At 35.6% G+C, this 25,236-nt stretch overlaps 1 protein-coding gene across 8 annotated transcripts in view; it reads left to right on the forward strand.

The window, feature by feature from the left end:
- Positions 1-25,236, forward strand: part of FAT1 (FAT atypical cadherin 1) — a 109,310-nt gene that overhangs the window by 57,696 nt on the left and 26,378 nt on the right. For 6 of the 8 annotated variants that reach the window (XM_080590125.1, XM_080590124.1, XM_080590129.1 and 3 more), the window contains exons 5-12: positions 3,249-3,578; positions 4,102-4,312; positions 6,476-6,544; positions 8,504-8,643; positions 16,243-16,518; positions 16,735-16,945; positions 19,039-23,106; positions 23,730-23,926. In XM_080590125.1, coding sequence (XP_080446251.1) covers positions 3,249-3,578; positions 4,102-4,312; positions 6,476-6,544; positions 8,504-8,643; positions 16,243-16,518; positions 16,735-16,945; positions 19,039-23,106; positions 23,730-23,926 — 5,502 coding nt within the window. The remainder of the gene's footprint in view (positions 1-3,248; positions 3,579-4,101; positions 4,313-6,475; positions 6,545-8,503; positions 8,644-16,242; positions 16,519-16,734; positions 16,946-19,038; positions 23,107-23,729; positions 23,927-25,236) is intronic. The other 2 variants (XM_080590130.1, XM_080590127.1) reach the window with 1 other exon arrangement.

A 25,236-nucleotide genomic window follows, 5' to 3' on the forward strand; every position in this document is an offset into this window, starting at 1 on the left:
CTGTGATTCTTTTTTCTGCTCTATTGAAACAGTCAGTATTACCCTACTGAATACAGACCTCTGAAAGAAACACAGATTTGTTTTCTTTTTTTCAACATTGAGAATACAAACAGATAGTAGACATCTTTTTCTGTATAACTTATTCATCAATCATTTAAGTAGATCTGTTGACAGCGTGCATGACAGATTCTAAGAAGATGACATTTGTGACACAATTCTTTTATTTAGCTACTTTTGATTGATCATCTGGAATTTATGCAATAGATACTCTCCTTCTCTGTCAAAGAACTTGGAAGGAAATGTAGACAACTGTGAATTCACCAGTTTCTCATTGCTGTCATGTAATATGATGGCATTGCCCTTCACCAGCAACAAAGACTTAATATTCACAGTGATATTTACATTGTACCTAAGATCTGGAACCATTATTACGCACTCCTTCTGGATGATAGGTAAAGGACTGCAATATGAGTCATCAAAACTAGCTTTAAAACTTCTCTAGTTTTTCTCCAGAATTGTCGGAGCAAATCTGGACTTACTCAGTACTTGTGAAACCTGTAGAAAGGTTTTCTGATAGAAATATAAGCATAAAAACTGTATAGATTTGTTGGAGAATGTAAACCTCAACAGCATGAACTATTCTTTTGCAAAACTCTGGGGTACAGAGAGTCCTCCTGGGCCTTTTCTATCCCTTAGGTGCATTGGAAGCTGGATTAATACAATTTTTTATCATAATTTTAACTTTTATACCAGAATTTGAATGAATTCTTTTCACTTAAGTAGTAATAGGGTGGGATTTCCTCTGCAGTGTGTAGTAGTAATAGAAGCTAAGTGAATTAACTGGCTAAGCTAGAAGTAATAGCAAAGTGAATTACCTGGCAAATGCGGTTTAGTACTAGACACGTTATTCTTGTAAATTGTAAAGCCACTATATTATTCTCTTTTAAATTGCCTCCTGAAATCTGCTTGTGTCAGTTTCCAAAAGCAATTCCTGTCACTTATATCTTATTTCTGTGACCCACTGCTATGTATATTGATTGTAAAATTGGTATCTAATGACTTTTGCTCCTATGCATATTGTATTGGCTTTTCTGTTGGACATACACATTAAATAAAATGAGCTGTGAATCATTCTCTGACCCCGAAGCCACCTGGCACAGCATGGCTTTGAATGCATATAACTTATCCCTAGAACAGGCTGGCTATCTCCAAGTTGCCTGTTGAGAGTGGTGCCTGAATTTGGTGAATTCCTGACTGTACCTAGGCAACGTTTGGGAGAGTGCTATTTGTTCTGGACAAAAACTTGTCAGAGGTCATACTCGCAGTGTAAAGGTATGGACAGTTGTCCACTAACACTCATGCTTGCATTTTGGATCCAGCTTGGTGTCATGCTGTGAACACAATAAGATCAAAGCCCTGCCTTTTGATATTGCAATACAAAAAATAATAAATAAATAGATAAATTAACTGAGCAAACTATTCCAAGATGACATGTACAGAACTCAGGCTGTTTTAAGGTTGCAGTATCCCACAGTGGTACATAAATACTCATGCTTTCAGCATTCTCTATAAAGATAGCAGATTAAGCTGCTTATGCTCTAGTTTGGAATATTGGTTATTGCCTGGTGGTATTGTTTATAATTCTTCATTCATTCTTCAGTTTGAATCCCAGCTGGTTAGCAAAGTTGTAAATAAAAGTCTGCAAAATATCCAGTGCAAAAGTCCTGAACTATAGTGTGATAGTGACAGGCACTATGGCCCAAAGTAGCAATTTTCCCATTTGTTAGTTTTATGTTGACACCTTTGAAAATAGACTGGAAAGAAACCCAGAAATGCACAGAATGGTGGGCAATGTTATAAGCCACTCAAGCCAAGTGCTGTGCATCTGGCTAATTAATTGAGCATTGAAATGTCGACCAGATGGCTTGGTGATTTTATTCCTTGTTTGCTATTAAAATTGATCTTTGATTTCACTCCTGCTTATATAGTGGTAATTACTATGCCCCATTCTTTTATTCCCAATTTGTAACTATTTTCTGAGTTCCAATTTGATGGATTATTTTTTATGCTATTATTTTAGATCAGCTTCATGTCATCCTCCCATATCTTAGCATTCTGTTTTTTATATCAGTAATGTCTTCAAAACTCATGTTGCCATTAAATCAAGCTTCATTTTCTTTAAATTCGCCATTTTTCTTCTTGGCTCAAAATTAAGCAATAATGGAGCAATATTAATTTTATGTTAACAGACAAGTTATTCTGTACCCCATAATGCACATATTTAACTCCTTATTAACCAATAATTATTGGTTAATTATTGGCAATTATATTATTGGCCAATAATATATTACTCAATAAGGGGTTAAATAGTAAAAGGTCAAGTAATAAGGTAAGATTGCTACATATGATATAAGTTTTTGTATCAGTTTGGTCCATTTCCATCTTTTTCTATGTTTTCTGACTTCAAATTAACAGAAATCTTAATTTTATTGTATTTTTGTTCAATATGCATATATCAATAATGTCATATCAGTGCTAGAGTTAATATTGCAGAAGATTCCTTATTCATTTCCTGGCATTTTTATTAGAAAATTTGACTATTGCTGGAAGAACAGATTTCATTTCTTTTCCCAATTCATTTAGGCTATGGTAATAGATTGTTATGTGTGTTGCTTTAAAAGGCTATTTTTAAAGCTTCTTTCAAACAAGATAGTGATTTTATGTCTTAAAGTATAGTTTTTTAATGCATAGGCCAGTCAAATTCTGAAAATTATAGTATTATAAATTGCATCTTGGAGATGTAAAATCAAATGATTAAATTCAAATGTTGTAAGGAAACACTAGGCTGAAATTATGTTAACATATTATTATTACAGTGAAGCTGTTATCAAAGATACTATACTTGTGTGCTGTTCCTGAACTCAGAAATTTAATATTTCAGTTACAGTGCTGCAAAACAGTGGAATAGATTTAATATATAGCTATGCTGCAAAATAGCAGAATGTATTTAATATATATCAACTCCTACATGCCATACATAAAGCATGATATTGTTAAGATAGTATCTGAGTAACTCTTTGTAGTTCTTTTTCTAAATATTCACCGTTATAGCTTTACCCAACAGTCTTTATGTAACTGAAGTTAGAGAATTACTTTGCAGTCATAGGAAAATCTGATTTTAAAAGAGCATTGTCAGAAAGACCGTAGTTGAATTGAACACTAACCATATCTTTTTTTAATAAAAACAGGTAACGGTAACAGACAATGGTATTCCTGCAAAATCAACAGTTGCACGAGTGATTGTGAAGGTTTTAGATGAGAATGACAATAAGCCTCAATTTTTGCAAAAGTTCTACAAAATCAGGCTTCCAGAGCGTGGTAAGCCGGAACGAGAAAGGACTGCTAGGAGAGAGCCAATCTATCGAGTTATTGCTGCAGATAAAGATGAAGGCCCCAATGCGGAGATCTCTTACAGCATTGAAGATGGTGATGAACATGGCAAATTCTTCATTGAGCCGAAAACTGGAGTGGTTTCATCAAAGAAATTTTCTGCAGCGAGGGAATATGATATCCTTTCCGTGAGTCAAAATCTCATATATCATGAATATGTGAAATATTCTTTTATCTGTATTCTCATCACTTTTTATTCAGTAGCTGGCAGATGAGTTACTGCAGTATCTGGAGGAAGGAAAGCATCAACAAATCAAGAAGTATTGCTTTGTGGGTTGGTACTGTTTTTTAAAGGATGCTTTCAAATATTTGTATTGAGCAAGTGAATCAAGAAGCTGCAGTTCTTTTCCAGAACTTGACGGATAAGGAACAGGATGAGGGAGCATAAACAATCACATTGACTCTCTTTCAGGAAGAAAGCGAAATAAAAGTGAATTTATGGTAACAGTTTATGCTACTGTCAGGTGCTACATGTTTTTTCTCCATTTGCTCCCCAGCTAATGAGGGGCAAGTAGCACTCTGAGAGACACTTAGCCCTTCTGGATATATCTCACACAAACAAACATGCCTGGAGCTTATTATTACTTTTCCATTTATGTGCCATAAAGATTTATATGACTCTGTAGCCTAAAAGTTGTGTCTGTTTCACAGATTAAAGCTGTAGATAATGGTCGTCCACAAAAATCATCAACTACACGGCTTCACATAGAATGGATTCCAAAGCCTGTCCCACCCACAGAGCCCATTTATTTTGAGGAAGCATTTTTTTCTTTTACGGTGATGGAAAGCGACCCAGTTGCTCACATGATTGGCGTAATAGCTGTTGAACCTCTTGGAACACCACTTTGGTTTGACATAACGGGTAAGGATGCCTTAAGGGCTTTTATTATTAGAAACAAATGCATGGAGTCAGAGATACTGGAGGGCTCATTGCAGCTTGGTTTCTTAACCGCTCTTCTAAGTAATGCAGTTTTGGCATTCTTCAGCAGTAGATATTTTTCCCTTAGGATTTATTTTGTTGTAAATCAAAACAACTGTTTTTATCAATGCTACTACATATCAAAAAAATAAAATTGCATTGCAAAATATTTGCTGTGTTGCAGTTTTGGAAATGACTTATGAATATTGTGTCAGTGAAATTAAAACAAATCAAATCAATCTTAAAGGTTATATGATAGGGAAAGAAATAAAATGCCATTTTTCTGCAAATAGGGATAGTACACCCAAAGAGAGATTACACTGTTCACACTGATTTCTTTTCCTCTGGGCTGCCCCTCAGTCTGCTGCTGTCCTCGGATTCAGTACTAAAAGGAAAGCTCATGTGCTCCTAACCCCAACAAACTTTTTCTTTACATATTCTTCCTATTATAACACACTTTAATCTCTGCCGTTGGAAGTGGAATTCTATTCAGTAATATGACTATACATAGATGCTCTGGTGACAAAATGAATAGTACTTTTTTAATTTTAGACTTACTCGTTAAACCACTGAGCACAGAGTGTTCACTGTATAACTGATACTAAAAACAAGTTCTGACCTGCGTTACATTTCAGGATCAAGTTGAACAACAGAGCCTTGTTTCAGGAGAGGTATCTGTAGTAAACTGTTTCTGGTCTTAAGATAGCCCTGTAAGATTCAGATTTTCCACCACATTCACAAGAGAGATAAGGGACCTTAGTTACAACTAAACATTTTATCCATGATTATGGTGTGAAGTTGTTCTTAGCTGTTGGGGCAAACTTTTTAAAAATTACTTCTTACAAATCTAATCAATTTAAAGATCTTTTTTATTGGTACTTATGTTTCAGGGGATTCTGAGAATGGCAACAGTTAAAGACAACATTTGTAAAACTGATACATGCAGCAGGAATATAGAAATGCCAAATATTTGAAGGTGTTCTCAGAAAACATTCAAGCACTCACTAGAACAGAGAACTCTTTCGTGAATGCATGCTACATGTGTGAACAGCATGTGACAGTACTGATAAAATTGCCAATGTATTAAATACTTGCAGAGTTTTTGTTTGATTCTTTTTAATCAGTTCTGGAGGGAAAAAATAGTTTTTGTCCAAATAGATCAGAGTCAAATAAAAAGAGTTTGCTTTTAGACAAATAGTGGGGAAAGAGATCTGTAAAACTTGATAAAGGAAATAAAGGGTTCAAAGATGCCTCCTTGTATTCTTGTAGGGGCAAAGCTATTTACATTAGAGGTATTTTGAAACTGAGACAGTTCTTTTACTGTTCTCCCAGACATGCATCCACATAGACATAGGAACAGAAAATCAGAAAATATAAAAACAGCTTAAGTGAGCCAAGATGGAATGTGAGGAGGAGGCTCCAATTCAGACAGGGTCATCCAGTCAACAAACAAGAACATCTGTAGACCAGATAGATACCATTAAAGGAAAGGTGAAGAAAGGGATGTTGTCAGAAAGAGGTGAGTGGTTCACAGAGATGAAGGACAGTAAACAGAAGAGGACTCAGATGTCCTTTGTTCCCAGTCTTTAGAGTTTCTACCGAGTAAAGCAATAGCATTTTCTGGGGTCTAATTAGCAGAATTTGTTAACTAGACTAGAGATGTATTTTTCTAATCTTTTTAGTTTGTTTCAACTGCTGTGCACTCTGAGTAGTGTGTACATCTGAATAGAATTGATGATAGTGTTATTTTGAATTGCTGCTTCAAAGCATGTAGCACAGTTTGAATATTTACAGTATTTTTATTTTATGCTTAACAGAGTAAACAGATGGTATTTTAAAAAAGACAAATGCAGAAAACTCCAAAGGGGAAAGAACAGGACTCATCCACAGACTGTAAAAAATAAAATTATTCTGGCTGTTTTCTTAGTGAAAGCGTTTTGGAAAGTTTGATATATGATCATGTTGTTGAGTTATCAGCTACTTTTGTAGGTTATCACTTTACTGCCCTCTTTTACTGTTTCTAATAGCATGAATTAATTTGATTGACAGCTTTCCTTTGTGTTCTGTGCTTGCTTTCCATGCTTTCTTTCTTTTTGGCTGAGCCAGGAGACAAGCTTGCTAGTGAAGTATTTTACATCTTTCAGATGGCTTGTGACCTGAACTGTACAGCAGAAGGTATCTGCTGAGATCACATAATTTATTACCAGATTATGAGATCTGAAATGAAAGCGTACATTTATAAAATATTTATTTTATTAACCCTTCGGAAATCAAAGTGCTCACAGTTGCATTTGTGACAGGTTCGTTTTTGTTTTGTTTTGTCATCATTACATTTATACGGCATCAATTCATAGCTTCCAGTTTTGGTTTTAACCAAAACTGTTGCTGTCACACTTTCAGTGTACCAGATACAGAAGTTTGGGTTGAGTTCTGCTTCAGCGGATTAATACCACCACCACTACTGTAAAAAATTAGGGAATGTCTTTGTGATTCCCTTGAAAAGGGAAGAAAATAAAGTTGATTAGAAGAGCTTGTCCTTGTATCAGGGAAACTGAAAAGGTTCATTCACCCTGCTCTTCCCTTATAATGGAGATTACTCCATTGAGATACTAAATTCTCCTTTCCTAGCCATCTGAGAAATTGGTATCACATATCAGCTATAAAAAGTTAGACTCATTTTCTGAAGTTAACATCTTGCACAAAGCCAAAATATTTTTTTCATGTAAACCTGCTCAAAACAAAAGTGCTATGTTTCATGCTATTCAGTTTATATCTGTTCATGTGAATCAGAGCTACTAAGAGAAACTGGCTTTCAGTGAAATTAAAAAAAAAAAAAAAAAGTGATTATGTTTGTCATTAATTGTTACCAACTATCTTAAATCCAGTGAAGCAGAATCCAATCCATCTTTCCCAACCCGATATGTCTGTCATGCAGTGGAACCTTCTAAAGGTGAAATCCTTTTAAATTTGAATGGGGGCCCATTTCAGTATTTACTGTTCTTTCTTAGATTAAGTATGAATTTGCAACCCTGGGAACTTTACCCTCTCACTTCTAGCCTTGGCTTTTCTTAAAAGGCATTCCATGCTTTACAAAACATAGCATGTAAAAACTATTTTAAAAATAACAAATAAACAGAGTATGCAGATTTTATCTGAATGCTATCCTTGTAAAATGCAATTAGAAAAACACGTGTACATAATCAGGAGAAATTGGTTTGCCATATCTAGCACTGGCTTGACCAAAATAAAAATTGGCTAGTCCATTTTAGGCAGTTTATTGAGAGGCCTAAAGCAATTGTAGATAAATGGCAATATTTATCATCGTTAACAATATTTGGACTTCATGGACATTGTATTCTCACAATGGTCTGCTCAGAATAGCTTGATGATGATGATCAATTAAATGTTTAAATGACTAAGTGTAGCTATTGATCCACGTGGTTATTTAACCATGGTTATTTCAAAGGGAAATTTGAAAGTTAGGCAAAGGAAGATAACTTGCTTCAGAAAAAAAGCATGGGCATTGGCCATTTAAACATTTAGCACTCATCTGAAATCTTACCTCAGTAGGGAGGGGTTAGGTAATGAGTTCTTCAGATACTCTGCATTGACCTGAGTATCCTTTGGAGGTATTGGAGCTTTTTCAACCTTATCTATATTCATCTATGAGTATAGTAATTTATACTCTGATTCAAGAGAGATAAATTTGACAGTATTTCTGATTTGGGGTTTTCATTTATTTCGATACAAAGTATGTTTTTCACTATTTATCCTGAATGTCTGCTCATAAAATAAACTATCACAATTCACCTGGTAATTCTTAGTTTCCCACTGTTTGGAATCCTAAAATTCTGATTAAAAAAAAAAAAGAGAGAGAATTTTGTCTAAAAATCTATCCTACTAACTGTCTAGACAAATCAGCTTTGTCCAAAACTAATCAGTTTTAAATATTGTAAGTAGCACCATACTGCATTACCGGGGGGGGGGAAAAATGATTTAAAATTAAATGTGTATATAAGTACATGTGTATATAGTTCCACCTTCATTAAGCATCTAAAGAAAGAACATGATCTTAACATGAAACAATGATGCTGTGTTTTATGAACTTCTCTCTCTCCTCATTTCCTGAACAAGGTGGCAACTATGACAGTCGATTTGATGTGGACAAGGGCACTGGAACTATCATTGTCGCTAGACCTCTTGATGCAGAACAGAAATCAAATTACAACTTGACAGTGGAGGCAACAGATGGAACCAGATCTATCAGCACTCAGGTAATGGACTTCCTGAAGAAGTATTTGTAGAAGAAGGAATATGGAGCTGCATGGGGGGAGAGAGTTTCCTTTTCTATGTATTTTTTTTTTCATTCTGAACAATTAGTATGCTTTATATAAATTAGGGATTTTGTCTAAAACAGAAGTGGATTATGATATTCATAGAGCCATGGCATTTGGCAGTCCAGGAAGGTGTGTGTTAGTATGCTGTAGTCTGAGTTGGCAGCTTTTAACTTAGATCATGTTCCTGCATTAGCTAAGAAAATGAAAGTAGAAACTAAGCTCTTCAATGCATGATTTACTCAAAAGAAAAGGATTAATACTTCTTATTTGAGTTATCCCCTCTTTATTCTACTCTTCCCAAATCACCACATTATATGATTACTTACAGTGGTCTTTAAAATCCAGGCTAAGTTTTTATATTTTTTTCCAAGATCTGTGGCTGACAAATGGTACAGTGACCAATGACTGTTTTATGAAACTGAGCTGCTCCTTCTGCATGGTGTGCATTATAGAAATGAGGTTTAGGTGGTAGCATCATTGTATATCCTCCTGAGTAGTATTGTTTACCTTCAGTAGAGGTAGAGATAGCTGCTTTCTGGACAGTGTTTGGCGATATATGACAAGCCAAATTTCTTTAAATCATTTCTTTACTAAGACTCCGTGGCAGTAGCAAGTGTTTGCAGTCAGGCTAATAGAAAGTTATCTGTAAGGCAGAAGTATTTCTTGACAGTAGTGGAAATAGCTCATAGTAAAGGAGCTGTGATGTGTATATCCCTCCTGTTTCTCCCATCTAGTTTCCTCCCCCAGCCCACAACCTGATTATAGTTGTAAATAAGGTTTACCTGAGGTTGGTGTGAATGGAGCTGTAAGCATGGAGTAGTTCTCCTTTTCTTCCAGATGGAAAAAGAAAGATTTTAGTTACTGCATTAAAACTGTTGGATAAAGATGGTGATATATCTGTGTTATCTGTAGTTGGGTTACTTCTCAGTTACAGAGCTCAAAGAGCAATAAATGTGTTGGTACTTTTATGTACATAGAAATCTGTGTTATGAACATAATTTCTTGTTCAACTTTTGTATGATATATATGTTCTTCTGTTGTTTTACCCTATGTCATTTATGTCATCTTCCCCCTTTCAGCCAGAGCAAAAAAATAGCTTGTCAACATTTAGGATTTGAAACAGGGTCTTTATTGAGATGACTGCATTTGATAGGTCAAATATACTAAATTCTGTAGTTGAAGACTACAAGAATAGCAGTTTTGTTCGAGAGCTTGCTTTTACTTTAATGGTGACGATTGTGAGTTATATGGTAGACCACGAATCTCCAAATATGACAACAGGTCCCTCAGTAGAACTTGAATCAGAACTTGCTGCTATCCTAACCAGGGTGCCATTGCTGCTGGTGCTGGCAATGCTATAAAAGGTCTGGAGAATCCTGCTGTAAATGTATTGCATAGTTGTAGTGAAAATATTAAATGGATTCATTTCTACCAAATACAGAATGACGGGGAGTTGGTATGGATTAGTTTGAAAAAAAATAGAAGAATCCTAAGTACAACTAAAAGAGAACTTTCTTTGCCAGGAAAGTCAGAAGACAGCAGGCGGCTTTTTTTTTCCTTTTTTTTTTTTTTTTCCAAGAATGGTGTCAAAATGCCATCACGCAGAGCATGTTCGAGTAACATGGGGATTAGTAAAGGATGAATTTATGGTCTCAATGACAGCAGATATTCTATCCACGCTGTTGCTTATATGTAGCTGAATACGTAGCAGGCATCCTGAGCTGCCACATTTGAACCATAATCTTTTTTGTCTCCTGAAACAACCAAGAATTGGAAGGTCACAGAAATACTTTAACCCTCACCCCTTCTCTTCCTCTGGGTTATGTGATTCATTTAGTTTTTCTCAGAAGTGCACACTGTAGCTTTTGTCCAATTTCTTTAAATGAAACTGTTGTTTTAGCATTTTGTAAAGCTGGGTGAACATTATAAACATTTGCCACAATAACCTTCTACAGAAGAGTTAGAATAGTAGTCTTGAATTTATAGTCCTTTATTTCTGATAGCTTTTTGTATGACTTTCTTTCGTGTCTCTACTTTCCTCTCTCCGCTACAGTTGGCAAGAAGAGAGGTTGTGGTTTCTGTTGCAAGAGCACAGAAACTTCCTTGTCATTATCATCCTTTTTCCTCTGCCTGTGGGAAAAGCACAAGTTACGCTGTTGCTGTTTGAGTCTCATGTTACTGTGGTATACAGATTGAGAAGCGTAGATTAGTGCAAACTCTGAAACTGTTGGTGCATGTACGGACTGCTGATTTCAACTGATTCTCTTATCTCTCCCCGTAACTCCTGATTCTCTTATCTCTTCTGTAACTTAGCCCACCCAAATCTAATCTCTTAACATAGCCCTCAGCACTGTAGTTTAGAAGATGCATTTCAGGAATGAGGCTTAACTTCAGGGAAATAAAAAATGTTAATATGAAATCAAAGTTGAAGGTGTTATTTGTGGCTACCAGCATATACATTCCATTACTTGCTGCTGAAATAATCCTGATTAAATTTTGAATGTTGATGTTGTGTTGGATCCTCCTAAGAGCTGATAAACAGTTAATAAGGAGTGACAGGCACAAAAACTGAATACTGAGTGCATACGTTAGGAACAGCAATATGCTGTGTGCAGCTTTTAGCTTACAAAGTAAACATTTGAAATACAGTAAACAATTTAACAGGCCTTGATTAACAGCATACTAAGTAATTTTATATTTCAACTTGAAAAAGCTAATGACATTTTCAAGATATTGGGAAGGGGGACGAGAAACAAGAAACATCGATCTCATTGTGTACAAGTAGCGTATTGAATCTGACTTTAAACTAGAAGGCTTTTGCTGGTCTTGGTCCCTTAACATCTGTAGAGCATTTGACTCTTTCAGGACTTCAGTTAAATAGCTTTTTTGAAAAATACAGCAGCAGTAGGCGTGGAGGCTATTAGAATTTTTGTATGCATCTAAATGCCAAATGCATGATGCAAAACAAGGACAAGCAAATTCCAGGCCTACAGTAGTGGTGTTTGACAAATGATATTAGAGATGACTAGGAAGGAATATCATTTGAAAAGCAAATCAGTGTACTAATGTTTTCAGATTGATGTTTTGGTCTTAAATAGAAAAGGTTATTCACAAGATATAAGAAGCAATATATGAACTATTGAGTCACTTTTTGAAAACAAATAAATAAAAGTCCTGTTTTGAGCTATGCTACTTCTAGTCCTTGCTATGACTATCAATTGTTTTCATTAGAAGTAACACTTGAAATGGTGTAAAGCTTATTGCAGCGTTTTACCTATTGCTGTGCTTTGCAGAATATTTAATGTTGCTTCATGAAAAATTTATATGGACATTATGCTTTGGGGTTGATTTAAGAATGAAGGATAGAATGTTCTTCATTGATTAAATGTGCATTTTTGCTTGTGATCACCACGCTGCTCCACAGAGACATTATGGAAACAGAATGCATTTTTATTATCTCCGGATAATATAACTTTTTGTTTATGAACATGAATATAAACACATCAAAGTAACTATAATGTTATTATGAATGAAGAGAGGAGATTTAAAACTCAACAAGAATTCAGCAAATGAAAAATTAGTTTACAACTATCCAAAGGAACATCATTTTTAAATATTACACACTATGTTTTGCCAGTGACACACATCTTCTCTATAACATACTAATAATCAATGCATTCCTACACAAATTTGGGTTTCACCTGTCATTTAAGTAATTCATTTCAAGTCCTTCCCCTAAGTAATCCTGGTTTGCTTTGTTCTCTTTCTGTATCACCAGACCGTATTGCTCTCTGAGAGATCTGTGAGGAGACAACAATTGTGCAATCCAGCCCTTACATAGCCCTGCAAAATTAGTCAAGTCTCTTCAGTTCCACACTACTTCATTTCAGAGATAACATTACAGTCTATTAATGTCAAATTTTCTATTGTGTGCCTCTTCATGAAGAAACTTCTTTCTTAAGTGATAATACTCATATAATTCATTTGAATCTTTCAATAATTTCATTGAAAATTTGCAGAATTGTCTTTTATTATACATTTTACTTTAGAGTAGCACAAGCTCTTCATGTAGTTACTTTGTTCTCAAGCACACAAACCCATCTCGTACTGCGTGGGTCTTTAATAACTGAGAGTGCGATTTTACTTTTGTCGTCTGTTGCCTCTTATTTAATATGAAGGCCTTAACAGTTTACATGACAATTTGGTCTTTTCACATTTGAAAGGAAATTGCACATCTAGCATCTGTCACTTAACATCAGCAAGAATATCTGTCTTGAAAGCAGGCTTTCCTTAGTCTATTAGTTCCTTAGTCCAAGACTTTAGATTGGAGGGAAGCCGTGGAGCTCATCTAGTTAAGACTGGTGGCTCAAAGCAGAGCAAGCTGTAAAGTTGGATCAAGTTGTTCAAGGACTTGTCCAGTTCTGAGCACCTGAGATGACAGGGCTTCCACCTCTTCATAGAATTATTCTGGTTGGAAAAGACCTCTAAGATCGTCTAGTCCAACCTTCAGCCTAGTACTGACAAGTCCACCACTAAACCATGCTTCTGCTTTCTATATCTGCACATTTCTTGAAGACCTCCAGGGATGGTGACTCAACCACTTCCCTTGGCAGCCTGTTCCAATGCCGCACAACCCTTGCAGTAAAGAAATTTCTCCTAATATCCAATCTAAAGCATATCTTCTTTGGACATGTTTTTATGTCAGTGTTAGGCAACCTTTCTTGAAAAGAAAATTTTATTTTTATCTTACGTCTACTTGTAATTTCCCTTATTGTGAGTGTTGCTTCTTGTTCTTTCATTGTGCACCTCTGAGAAGTCTGAATTTTAACAGCCTTTAACTGGTTTTCTTTTCCGTTTGTCAAGATCCATTTTGCTCAGCAGGGCTCAAAACTATAGTGGATCTACAGTCCCATAAGCGAGTGCTAAGTAGAGGGGAGTAATTCCTTTCCCTCTGCCTGCTGATCCCCCTTATTCAAGCAGCCCAGCATGTGGTTAGCCTTCCTTACTGCAAGAGTGCACTTGGATTCGTGTTACGCTTGTCCATCAGATAGGCATAAAGTAACAACATCAGCGAGTGAGAAATGAATCCTAAAGTGTGTAGGTAAAAGACCTTTCCAGCTGAGTCAAACATGAACTCTGAATTTTAGGTGCATTTAAAATGATTACACTTATAGATCAGATTGTGTATTTGCAGTTGTGTTTACTAGTATTCAGAAAAGCTGCATGCCTGAGCAAGTAATTTGACAAGTAATGGAATACCTGAGCAAGCCACTCATAATGACTGAGTCATTGTGTTAATTCCTTAGCAATATGTTTGTTGATAATACAATTAATTGGCATCACAGTCACTACATTCCAGGTATTTTACTTAGTACTTTGCACAGTTTTTTGGGTGCTGTGTTCTAGAAATTCTTTCCTGCATTGGTTTTGTGTAGTTCCAGCAGCACAAATGGCCATGTCTTCCACTCTGCAGATTAATCTAACACAGTTGCTCTGGAGTTGCATTCCCCCTCACCACCAAGTTTGACTATAGTTTCCATGTTTTCTCATCTGGGGAGAAATACACATGAACTTAATGATTTTGATTTAGATTCATCAAAATTTACACTTTATCTTTTCACTTATTGTTTTTCTGAGTCTGAACTTAATAATCTGCTAGAAGGTGGGAATTGAATAAAAAGTTGTTGAGGTGTACTGATTTTGAAAGCACATTATCTGTGTACGAATTGTGTTGTATATGGTCTCCTAAGCTTTTATTTATACAATGTATACTAGTCTAGTTTGATTTACATTGAGGTTGGGGTTTTCTGCTTTTTAATTTGTTAGTCATCTTCATTTGGTTTCATTTTTAATTTTCCTGCGTGTGAGTATTCAATGTGCAGGTATATTTTTTACTAAACTGCTATGCAAGTGACTGTAGTGGACCATTCAGAATTTGATATCAGTTCTTCTTCCAGGATGCATTAAAATGTATTTCATTTGTACAGAATTAAAAAAAAAAAAAAGAGAGAGAGAACTTTTTTTTTGTGTTGCTCTAATCATGACAATCTAAAAAATTGCATACTTAAGGTCATATTCTCTTCATTCTTGCTGTTCATTTTCCAATTGAATTTGTTAATGAATATATTTAAAACCTTGACCTAAAAGACCTCCTGGATCACCTACCATTAATTTTCTCCCTACTGGAAATCAGTATTTTTTCTTTTTATTTTCCATCTTTAAGTAGTTTCTAATCAATGAGAAAAGAAGCCAAACTCCTTAGTTTCCATAGCAACCTCTTGCGAGGGATTTTTATCGATGTGCCAAAGAATTGGTTATTTTCTATTTCTTCTGTTTTCTGAGAATTCTAGTAGGTTGTGGGAGGCAGCATTTTCCTATAAAAAGCAGTGATAGTTTGTATTTGTCATAGGAAGCTGTTTCAAACACTGAAGAATGTGCTGTATAGTGGATTATGGCTCACTGGAACGCCTAAGAGTAAAATAGTTAGGTGGCTGTGCTTGTGGCTGCAGACACCAGTGTGCACACACATGTACACGCGCATGCCCCTGCTGCCTGGCAGCAGAGCTCAGTATTATTAGCAGTGCATGTTACATTAGGAGCATTGCCATCTATTTGTTTTTCCCCTGCAATCCAGCAGAACCTGTGTGTGGTTCCCATCTTGTCATGCTGATTTTTTAATTTCATTTAGCAGCTTCTTATTCCAGCCCCACTGCTTTACCAGTATCACATTTTTATTTTGTTTTGTGTAGGGTTGTGATCCCTGTTCTTCTTAGTAAATGAAACTGAAGCAGAATTGTAATTTAGCACAGGCTTCCTGTGTTTTAATTGCTTTTTAATATTTTTATATTTCCTGGTGATCTTGTTTACCCACAGGTTGTTTTGTGGTTTCAAATAAACTTAAAACTTGTTTTTTTTTATTCCTTGTGTAGCATTTTATTCTATATCTGGCTTCTAACTCTTGAGATTGCACACTTGCCCTCTTCAGCTCTCTTATATTACATTTTATGTGCTTGTCTATCCTTTTTTTATTTGAGGGAAATTATTGAAAATAGTATTTCTGGTGACAATTATTTCAGCTAGCAGAGTGGGTAACATCCCAGTTTTTGGGAAGACCATTGTATACAGTTACCCAAAAGTTCCACGCCCACTTCTGTCTTTGTATTCCCAGATTCTGACCTCAATTCATGAGGCTGTACTGTGGTGCCTGCAGGGTTTGGTGCAAGACTTTGTTACTTATATGCAGCCGTCTTTTTGCTGTTACTTAGAACAAAATCCTTCAAATCTGCTTAGAAACTCTTTCTGACTTTAAGGAAGGTGAGGCAGATATGGATTTAGTGAGTCCCTTTTTTCCTCTACCTCGTCCCTATACCTGTCTCTCCTTCTCTGAAAACAGAAGAAAAAAATAAAAATAAAATAAAAATTTTGCTTGCATTGGAATTGTATTAGCATTATTGTCTAATTTGTAATGATATTCTCTTTTCATCTTTGCTTCCCAAATATGATCAATGTTTTCCCCTCCCCACTGTATCGTTTCAGGTGTACATCAAAGTTATAGATACAAATAATCACAGGCCTCAGTTTTCTGCTTCAAAATATGAAATTGTTATACCTGAGGACACTGTACCGGAGACAGAAATTTTGCAAGTCAGTGCCACGGACAGAGATGAGAAGAATAAACTCATTTATACTATGCAGGGCAGCACAGATCCCGTCAGTCTTAAGAAATTTCGTCTGGACCCTGGAACTGGATCTCTTTATACTTCAGAAAAACTGGATCATGAGACCATGAACCAGCATATTCTCACAGTAATGGTAAATAAGCACAATATTTTTTCTGTATCCTATAAAAGGTTTTTTTCATTAATGTCATTTCAATTTGTCCTCATAATACAACCATTTATTGATTTGTGTGTTTAATTTGTATGCACGCTTTGTCTCTGGCACAGATTGAACGTTGAATTATTACTAATGTTTGATGAACTTCAGAGTTATTAGTGATAATTACTAGTATTATGCTAATTGTTTTAGGTTCGAGATCAAGATGTTCCTGTAAAGCGCAACTATGCTAGGATCGTCATTAATGTTAGTGACACGAACGACCATGCTCCATGGTTCACCAGCTCTTCTTATGAAGGACGAGTATATGAGTCAGCAGCTATTGGATCAGCAGTGCTCCAGGTTACAGCATTAGATAAGGACAAAGGGAAAAATGCAGAAATTGTGTATTCTATTGAATCAGGTATGTTGACATTCTTACATCTTAATTCTTGCATCTTTCTAAAATGTTATTTGATGATACTTACGATATCCATATACTTCTGCAGAAATAACCACTAAATTGTCCCAATTTAAGTTAAACTTTCTGATACAAGTAGCAGGGAAGGGCTTGCTTTGCATGGTTCCCTCTAGCCGATTTTATATTAGGATTGCTATTCTCGTTCAATAAAATATTTAAGAATTCCTTTAATAGCCAGTCAATTTATCATAGAGAGTCCTTCAGGTTACAGGCCAGAGAAGAGCATTAGGTACTGCTACTTATTTTTCACTTCGTAGTGTCTTCCTGAACGTGCCTATAACAATGACATTCTAATGATGGTGATTTTGAACAGTGTGAATATGGGATGACACTGATTGAGTTCACTTAGCATTCAGAAGTGAGTTTTGGTTTGGCCCATGAAATCTAGGTACAAACCTACTATCACCAAGGTCCTGAACTATTTAGGCACTATGCCTCAAAAAAAAAAAAAAAAAGTAATTTATATTTCATTAACTATGCGCTGTACGACCTTCAATCTAGAAAGTGATTTAAAATAAAAGTCCAAGTCACAAGCATAAGAAATTGCATTTTAAACAGAACAGTAGGTAAAATTTGTTCAGTTACGGTTGCGTGCAAGGTGTTATGCACAAGTGTTTATTTTTGTTTGATGTAAGTTATTTTGTAAAGGTATAGAAATTGCTTATTGTAAGTATTATTCATTTCTTCCTCCAAAATGTTATTTTGATTCGAAAACACATTTAAACACTACTAAAATGAAGCTGCAATTATAATTGTTTGAAGAAGAAGAATATATTTGATAAAATTCTTAAAATATATATTTTTTTCTGTTATTTGTAAAAATACTACTTTTTTGCTAGGCAGGACACTAATGTTCATGAAACTTTCTTCTTTACTAGCTTAGTAGTTCTTGTTTTATCAATGCCAAAACATTGTAAGAAAAATATGTGTATGCATGCTGTCTAAAATTAAGTTAAACCCTGTTCTCTTCATTTCTTCTAGCTTTTTATAGGAGTAAATGTAAGACTTAGGTTAGGTTTGTCTTATAGGACTGGGAGGTTAAAGCATTATAATTGATGTTCTAAGCTTATGGAAGGAACATTCCTTAAATGTTTGTAATGACTGCTTAGATTTGTAATGGGATATTCTAAGAATGCCACTGTGTTTAGAGCCTCCACTTAAAAAAAATCTTTTGCCTACTTGTATGCATAACTCAGAAGTTCTTAAAAAATTTTTTTCCATGCTGAGAGCATGGTTTTAGTAACATAAATTTTAAGGAAATAAAATGTTAAAACTTACTGTATTTAGTACATGAGCTGAATATTGTGTGCAGTGTGTTCTTTATATTTGGAAGTGTAAAGAAAACAAATGTTTATCAAGTGGCAGCTGGCAATACTCAGCAGGTAGTATTTTTTTTTTTTTTTCCTAATACTTCATCACAGGGAATAACTTGCCAATGTATTAATATGAAATTAGAAATGCAACTTTTGATACAGTTCAGAAAGATTAATTTTGAAGCAATGCTTTAATGTTTGCATAAACAATTAACAACAATTAACAAGTGTCATTAAAACACTTCAATTTTTCAGAACAGTCTAGTTATTTTAGATCATGAAATGTAACTTGTGTTCCACTAATGTTAATTTCTGAACATAAATTTTTCAACTTCAGTAGATACTTAAGTGGGCTTATGCACAAACTCAGTTACAAAGATAATTTAAAGAAAATAAATAAATTATAATGTTGAAATTTGCAGAGTACTTGCCATCTTTTAAGTTTTTTTAAAATGGAAAATGAATCAAATATTTTGCATTTATTTTCAAGTCTTGCATAGCTCTACTAACTTTTTTATGGTTCTACAAATAAATTTAGAATTAGTGCGAGCTCTTCATTACAGAAGAGTTTGAGAGGCTACAAATGTTTGTTAAACAAAATCAAGAATTTTAACGGTCTTTATTTTCTCTATCTGTTTTAGTACATGGCCAAATAAACAACCTTTTTTTTTTTTTTAATTTGTATATACCTTTATCTTAATTACTTTTCTTTTTTTCTCACAGGCAATATTGGAAATTCCTTCTTTATAGATCCCATCTTGGGTATGATTAAAATTGCAAAAGAATTAGATCGTAGTAACCAGGAAGAATACAACTTGATAGTAAAAGCTACAGACAAAGGAGATCCTCCAATGAGTGAAGTGACCTCTGTGCACATATTTGTTACAGTTTCTGACAATGCCGCGCCAAAATTCACAGCCAAAGAATATTCTACAGAAATCAGTGAAAGTGCCAGCATTGGCAGTTTTGTTGGAATGGTTACAGCATACAGTCAGTCTTCGGTAGTTTATGAAATAAAGGATGGTAATATAGGTGATGCCTTTGCTATCAACCCCAACTCAGGTGTCATTGTTTCTCAGAAGATTCTTGATTTTGAAACTTTGCCCGTTTACACATTGACTGTGCAGGGAACAAACATGGCTGGCTTGTCCACTAATGCAACAGTTTTGGTCCATCTTCGCGATGAGAATGACAATACGCCAATTTTTATGCAGGCTGAATATACAGGACTCATCAGTGAATCAGCTTCAATTAACAGTGTAGTTCTAACTGACAAGAATGTCCCATTAGTAATTCGAGCTACAGATGCTGATAAAGAATCAAATGCTTTGCTTGTTTATCAAATTGTTGAACCATCTGTCCGTAAGTATTTTGCCATTGATTCTAGCACTGGTGCCGTTAGAACAGTAATGAGTCTGGACTACGAGGAGACAAACATTTTCCACTTTTCAGTTCAAGTACATGATACGGGGATACCACGTTTATATGCAGAATATGCAGCTAATGTTACTATTTATGTAATTGACATCAATGATTGTCCTCCTGTGTTTTCAAGAGAGTTGTACGAGACATCCATTTTGGTTCCAACCTATAGAGGCGTGAAAGTCATCAGCGTAAATGCCACTGATGCTGATTCAGGCATTTTTTCACAATTAATTTATTCCATTATTGAGGGCAACATTGGAGAAAAATTTTCAATAAACCCTAAGACTGGAGATATAACAGTACAAAATACAACTCAGCTACGAAGCAGATACGAATTAACAGTGAGAGCATCTGATGGCAGATTTGCAAGCACTGCATCTGTAAAAATTAATGTGAAAGAAAGCAAGACAAGCCAGCTGAAATTCACACAGAGTTCTTACTCTGCAACAGTGCAGGAGAATTCCACCGAGGCAAAAACAATAGCTGTGGTTACTGCTATAGGGAATCAAATAAATGAGCCTTTGTTTTACCATATTCTAAATCCAGACAGCAGATTTAAAATAAGCCCAACTTCAGGAGTCCTTTCAACAACAGGAATTCCATTTGATCGTGAACAGCAAGAATCTTTTGATGTGGTCATAGAAGTGACAGAGGAACATAAACCATCAGTTGTTGCACATATTGTAGTTAAAGTCACAGTGGAAGATGTAAATGATAATGCTCCGTTTTTTGTTAATCTTCCATATTATGCTGTTGTTAAAGTAGATGCTGAAGTAGGCCATGTTGTTCGACGTGTCACTGCTGTAGATAAAGATACAGGCAGAAATGGAGAGGTGCATTACTATCTTAAAGAACATCATGAACATTTCCAAATTGATCCAACTGGTGAAATCTCACTGAAGAAGAAGTTTGAACCAGACACACTAAATAAGGAGTACCTGATCACAGTAGTGGCAAAAGATGGAGGAGAACCTGCTTTTTCTGCTGAAGTTATAGTCCCAATTACAGTTATGAATAAAGCTATGCCAGTTTTTGAAAAGCCTTTCTACAGCGCAGAGATAGCAGAAAACATTCAGCTCCATAGTCCTGTTGTACATGTACAAGCAATCAGCCCAGAAGGACTTAAAGTGTTTTACAGCATCACAGATGGAGATCCTTTCAATCAGTTCACTATCAAATTCAGCACTGGAGTTATAAATGTTGTTGCCCCTCTTGACTTCGAGTCTCATCCAGCCTACAAGCTGAGTATTCGGGCAACAGACTCCCTAACTGGGGCACATGCTGATGTGTTTGTAGACATAATGGTGGAAGACATCAATGATAATCCTCCCGTGTTTACAGAGCAGTCTTACACTGCAACCCTTTCTGAGGCATCTGTCATTGGAACATCTGTTATACAAGTGAGCGCTACAGATGCTGATTCTGGAACAAACAGGGGGATTTCCTATCATTTGGTTGAGGATAACAGTGAAAGTCATGACTACTTCCACATAGACAGCAGCACTGGACTCATTCTCACAGCAAGAACTTTGGACTACGAAAAAATTCAGCAACACAAGTTACTAATAAGGGCAATAGATGGTGGCATGCTGCCCTTGAGCAGTGACACTATTGTAACTGTTGATGTAACTGATCTCAATGACAACCCCCCTCTTTTTAATCAATTGCTTTATGAAGCTAAAATTAGTGAACTGGCTCCCCATGGACATTTTGTGACGTGTGTGCAAGCCTCAGATGCAGATAGTTCGGATGTTGACAAGCTGGAGTACTCCATTCTGACAGGCAATGACCAAAAGAATTTTGTAATTAATAGTAAAACTGGCATTATCACTGTCTCAAACCCACGTAGACAAACGCTAAAGTCACATTACAATCTTAATGTGTCTGTTTCTGATGGGGTTTTCAGAAGTTCAGCCCAAGTTCATATAACTGTAACCAGTGCCAATATGCACAGCCCTGTTTTCAGCCAGAATGAATATGAGGTTGAACTAGCTGAAAATGCTCCATTGCATACTTTGGTGACTGAAGTTAAAGCAACAGATGAAGATTCTGGTACTTACGGCCACATCACTTACCACATTGTAAATGATTTTGCCAAAGATAGGTTTTATACAAATGAGAGAGGGCAAATATTTACCTCTGAAAAGCTTGACCGTGAAACACAAGCAGAAAAAGTAATTGCCATTAGTTTAATGGCCAAAGATTCAGGAGGAAAAGTTGCTTTCTGTACAGTCAATGTAATACTTACAGATGACAATGATAATGCTCCTCAATTCCGAGCAACAGAGTATGAAGTAAGTATTGGATCTGATGTTCCACGGGGTACTTCTGTCATTAAAATTTGGGCTTCTGATGCTGATGAGGGTACAAATGCAGACATCACATATGCTATTGAAGCAGAGTCTGAAAATGTTAAAGAGAATTTAGAAATTGATTCATTGTCTGGTATCATTACTACAAAAGAAAGCTTAATTGGTTTAGAAAATGAGTTTCTAACCTTCTTTGTTAGAGCAGTTGATGGTGGATCCCCCCAGAAAGAGTCAGTTGTTCCTGTCTATGCTAGAATACTACCACCAGAAGTGACTCTTCCAAAATTTTCAGAACCGTTTTATTCTTACACGGTTTCCGAGGACATTCCAATTGGAACTGTGATAGATGTTATCAAAGCAGAGCATAATCAGACTTTGGTATATAGTCTGATTAAAGGGAACACTCCTGAAAGCAATAGAGATGATTTTTTTGTGATTGACCGACAGACTGGAAGGTTGAAACTTGAGAAGAATCTTGATCATGAAACAACTAAATGGTACCAATTCTCAGTGCTAGCACAGTATACAAATGAAGATTATAATGTTGTTTCCACAGTAGAGGTAAGCATTCAGGTAAAAGATGCAAATGATAACAAACCAGTTTTGGAGTCCAATCCATATGAAGCATTCATCGTAGAAAATATGCCAGCTGGAACAAGAGTCATACAAGTTAAAGGCACTGACTCAGACTCAGGACTCAACGGGCAGGTCACTTACAGCTTAGATCCTTATCAAGAACTGGACGTTATAGAGTCTTTTACCATAAACATGGAAACTGGCTGGATTACGACTCTCAAAGAACTTGACCATGAGAAGCGAGACAAATACAAAATAACAGTGGTTGCATCTGATCGGGGTGAAAAAATTCAGCTGTCTTCTTTGGCTGTGGTTGAAGTTACTGTTACAGATGTGAATGACAATCCTCCGCGCTTTACTGCAGAGATATATAAAGGAACAGTCAGTGAGGATGACCCTCCTGGTGGAGTAATCGCCATCTTAAGTACAACCGATGCTGATACGGAAGAAGCCAATAGACAAGTCTCTTACTACATTACAGGTAACTCTTTTTGAGTAATGTCAGAATAATCATTTGAGTAGTCCTGGAATGAAGTGTGGTATAACTTAATCCTTCAAATTCTTGAAGAACACTTGAAATCATGTAGCTGCAGAGAAAGAATGTGTGTCTTAACATGAAATAAGGACTTTGGGGGGGAAAGAAGAGTTTTAGAAAACAGGTCTTTGACGTTCTCTTTGACGTGTTCTTTGCTTAACATGCTTTCCTAAGTTTTTTGTTTACTTCCTATATATCAAATTTTATTAAGAAATACATATTTACACTAAAATCAATGATGCAGTTAAACAAGGAATCAAAGAAATATCACAAAATAAGTGTTCCTTTCCAGTGGAGTATTCTAATGTTATTCTTTCTGTATAAGTGTCTTATGATGTTATCTATAATGCTACATGAATTTCTATATTGATTTTTATAGATCCTATCGGCAGCAGTTAGGTTGTATGAGCATCTACTGACTATTTCTACCTGAAAAATGAAGCTCTTTCCATATAAAGCCACAGAAAGTGGCTGCTTGTTTGCATTTGGATTTTTTCTTTCAAAAACTATGTTGATGGAGCAACATTCTCCCTCTTGTCTTTAATTAAATGCTTCTTTTCATATTTTAGGAGGTGATCCCTTGGGACAGTTTGCTGTTGAAAATATACAGAATGAATGGAAAGTCTATGTGAAAAAGCCCCTGGACAGGGAAGAAAAGGACAATTATCTTCTAAATATTACAGCGACTGATGGGACATTTGCAACTAGAGCTGTGGTGGAGGTTAAAGTCCTTGATGCCAATGATAATAGTCCTGTTTGTGAAAAGGTAGGCACGGTCTTCTATCTTCCGTGTCCAGCTGATTCTGTAGGTAAAATGTAAGCACACTTTAACTGAAACTGCTTCTCAGGAGTTCTCAGGATACGAATAGGTATTCCTTTTATGTTGGTAACAGAGCTTTGGACTACTAAGATATTGGACTACTACTGCTGTCAAAGAAAGCAATGGGCAAGTTTCTGTAAAAAAAAAAAAAAAAAAAAAAAAACCAACAACAATTCATTGATGCAATTTTAACACTTATTGGGTGTTTAAAGAGTATGAGGAGTATTTTAGTTCATTTCTCCTGTGTTAGTGCATGCTTTCCCAATATGAATTGTTCTAAGCTACTGCCATTATAGTTCATATGCTCTATTTTCTGAAGGAAGCAAAGCCAAAGAAGGCCACATACCATCACTTAGTTGATGTATTTGTGATAAGAGTAGACGAGTTGAAAAGACTGGAATATTTTCCAGCAGTTGCACTCAGCAACATCAAAAATCTGTAATCCATAAACATTTTCTTTTTACTAAGCTATCTACTTTACCACATTTGATAGTCTGCAAAAACAGATATGAAAGGTAGAGAATGGGAAAAGGAGGAAAAAAAAAAAAAAAACATGAAGGGAAGTATGACTACATTATAAGAAACCCCTATATTTTCATAGCCTTTTTTTTATTATTTTTTTAAATTTTAGCGTGTTTGGATTTTTTCATAGCTGTCTTGTTGAGCACAGATTTGATGTTACTGGGTAGAAAGACAAAATCTTTTCTTGTCCTGGGAAGGATCAAGTACACAGTGACTCATTCTTTTTAATAGTCAGTGATCACTTGCATACAAATTATTGTAGTTAAATACAAACTGGAAAGTCGGTGTTTTGAGCTTTATTCCTTTGATAATATTGGTGTTATAAGTCTCAGTCCTAAATAAAATCACATCCCTCATTTAAATGAGCTGTTAGAGTGCTCAGAGCCTTTTAAACTGGAAGCTTGTATTTCATGCATTGTTACATAAAAGATCGACATCAGTTTCTTCTAGATTGAGTCAGACCTAGACAAGTTGATTTACTGAAAGAGGAAAAAATTGCCAAAAATTCAGAACTCCTACCTTGGGAATGTATTTAATTAGCAGTTAATCAGTGACAAGTGTTTAGAGTTCTTAACTATGCATTGACACCCAAGAGTCTCTGTGGTTTCAGTAATAATTACCTTTATGTATAATTTAATAAATGTGAGGTAATTAATTGGAAAATCGTAAGCCCTTAACATTTTCAGGTATTTCATCCTCCGGTTCACTTCATGTTTTCCCAAACATTGAAACAG

Source organism: Anser brachyrhynchus (genome assembly GCF_964034855.1).
Source record: "Anser brachyrhynchus genome assembly, chromosome: 4".
Classification (NCBI taxonomy): Eukaryota; Metazoa; Chordata; class Aves; order Anseriformes; family Anatidae; genus Anser; species Anser brachyrhynchus.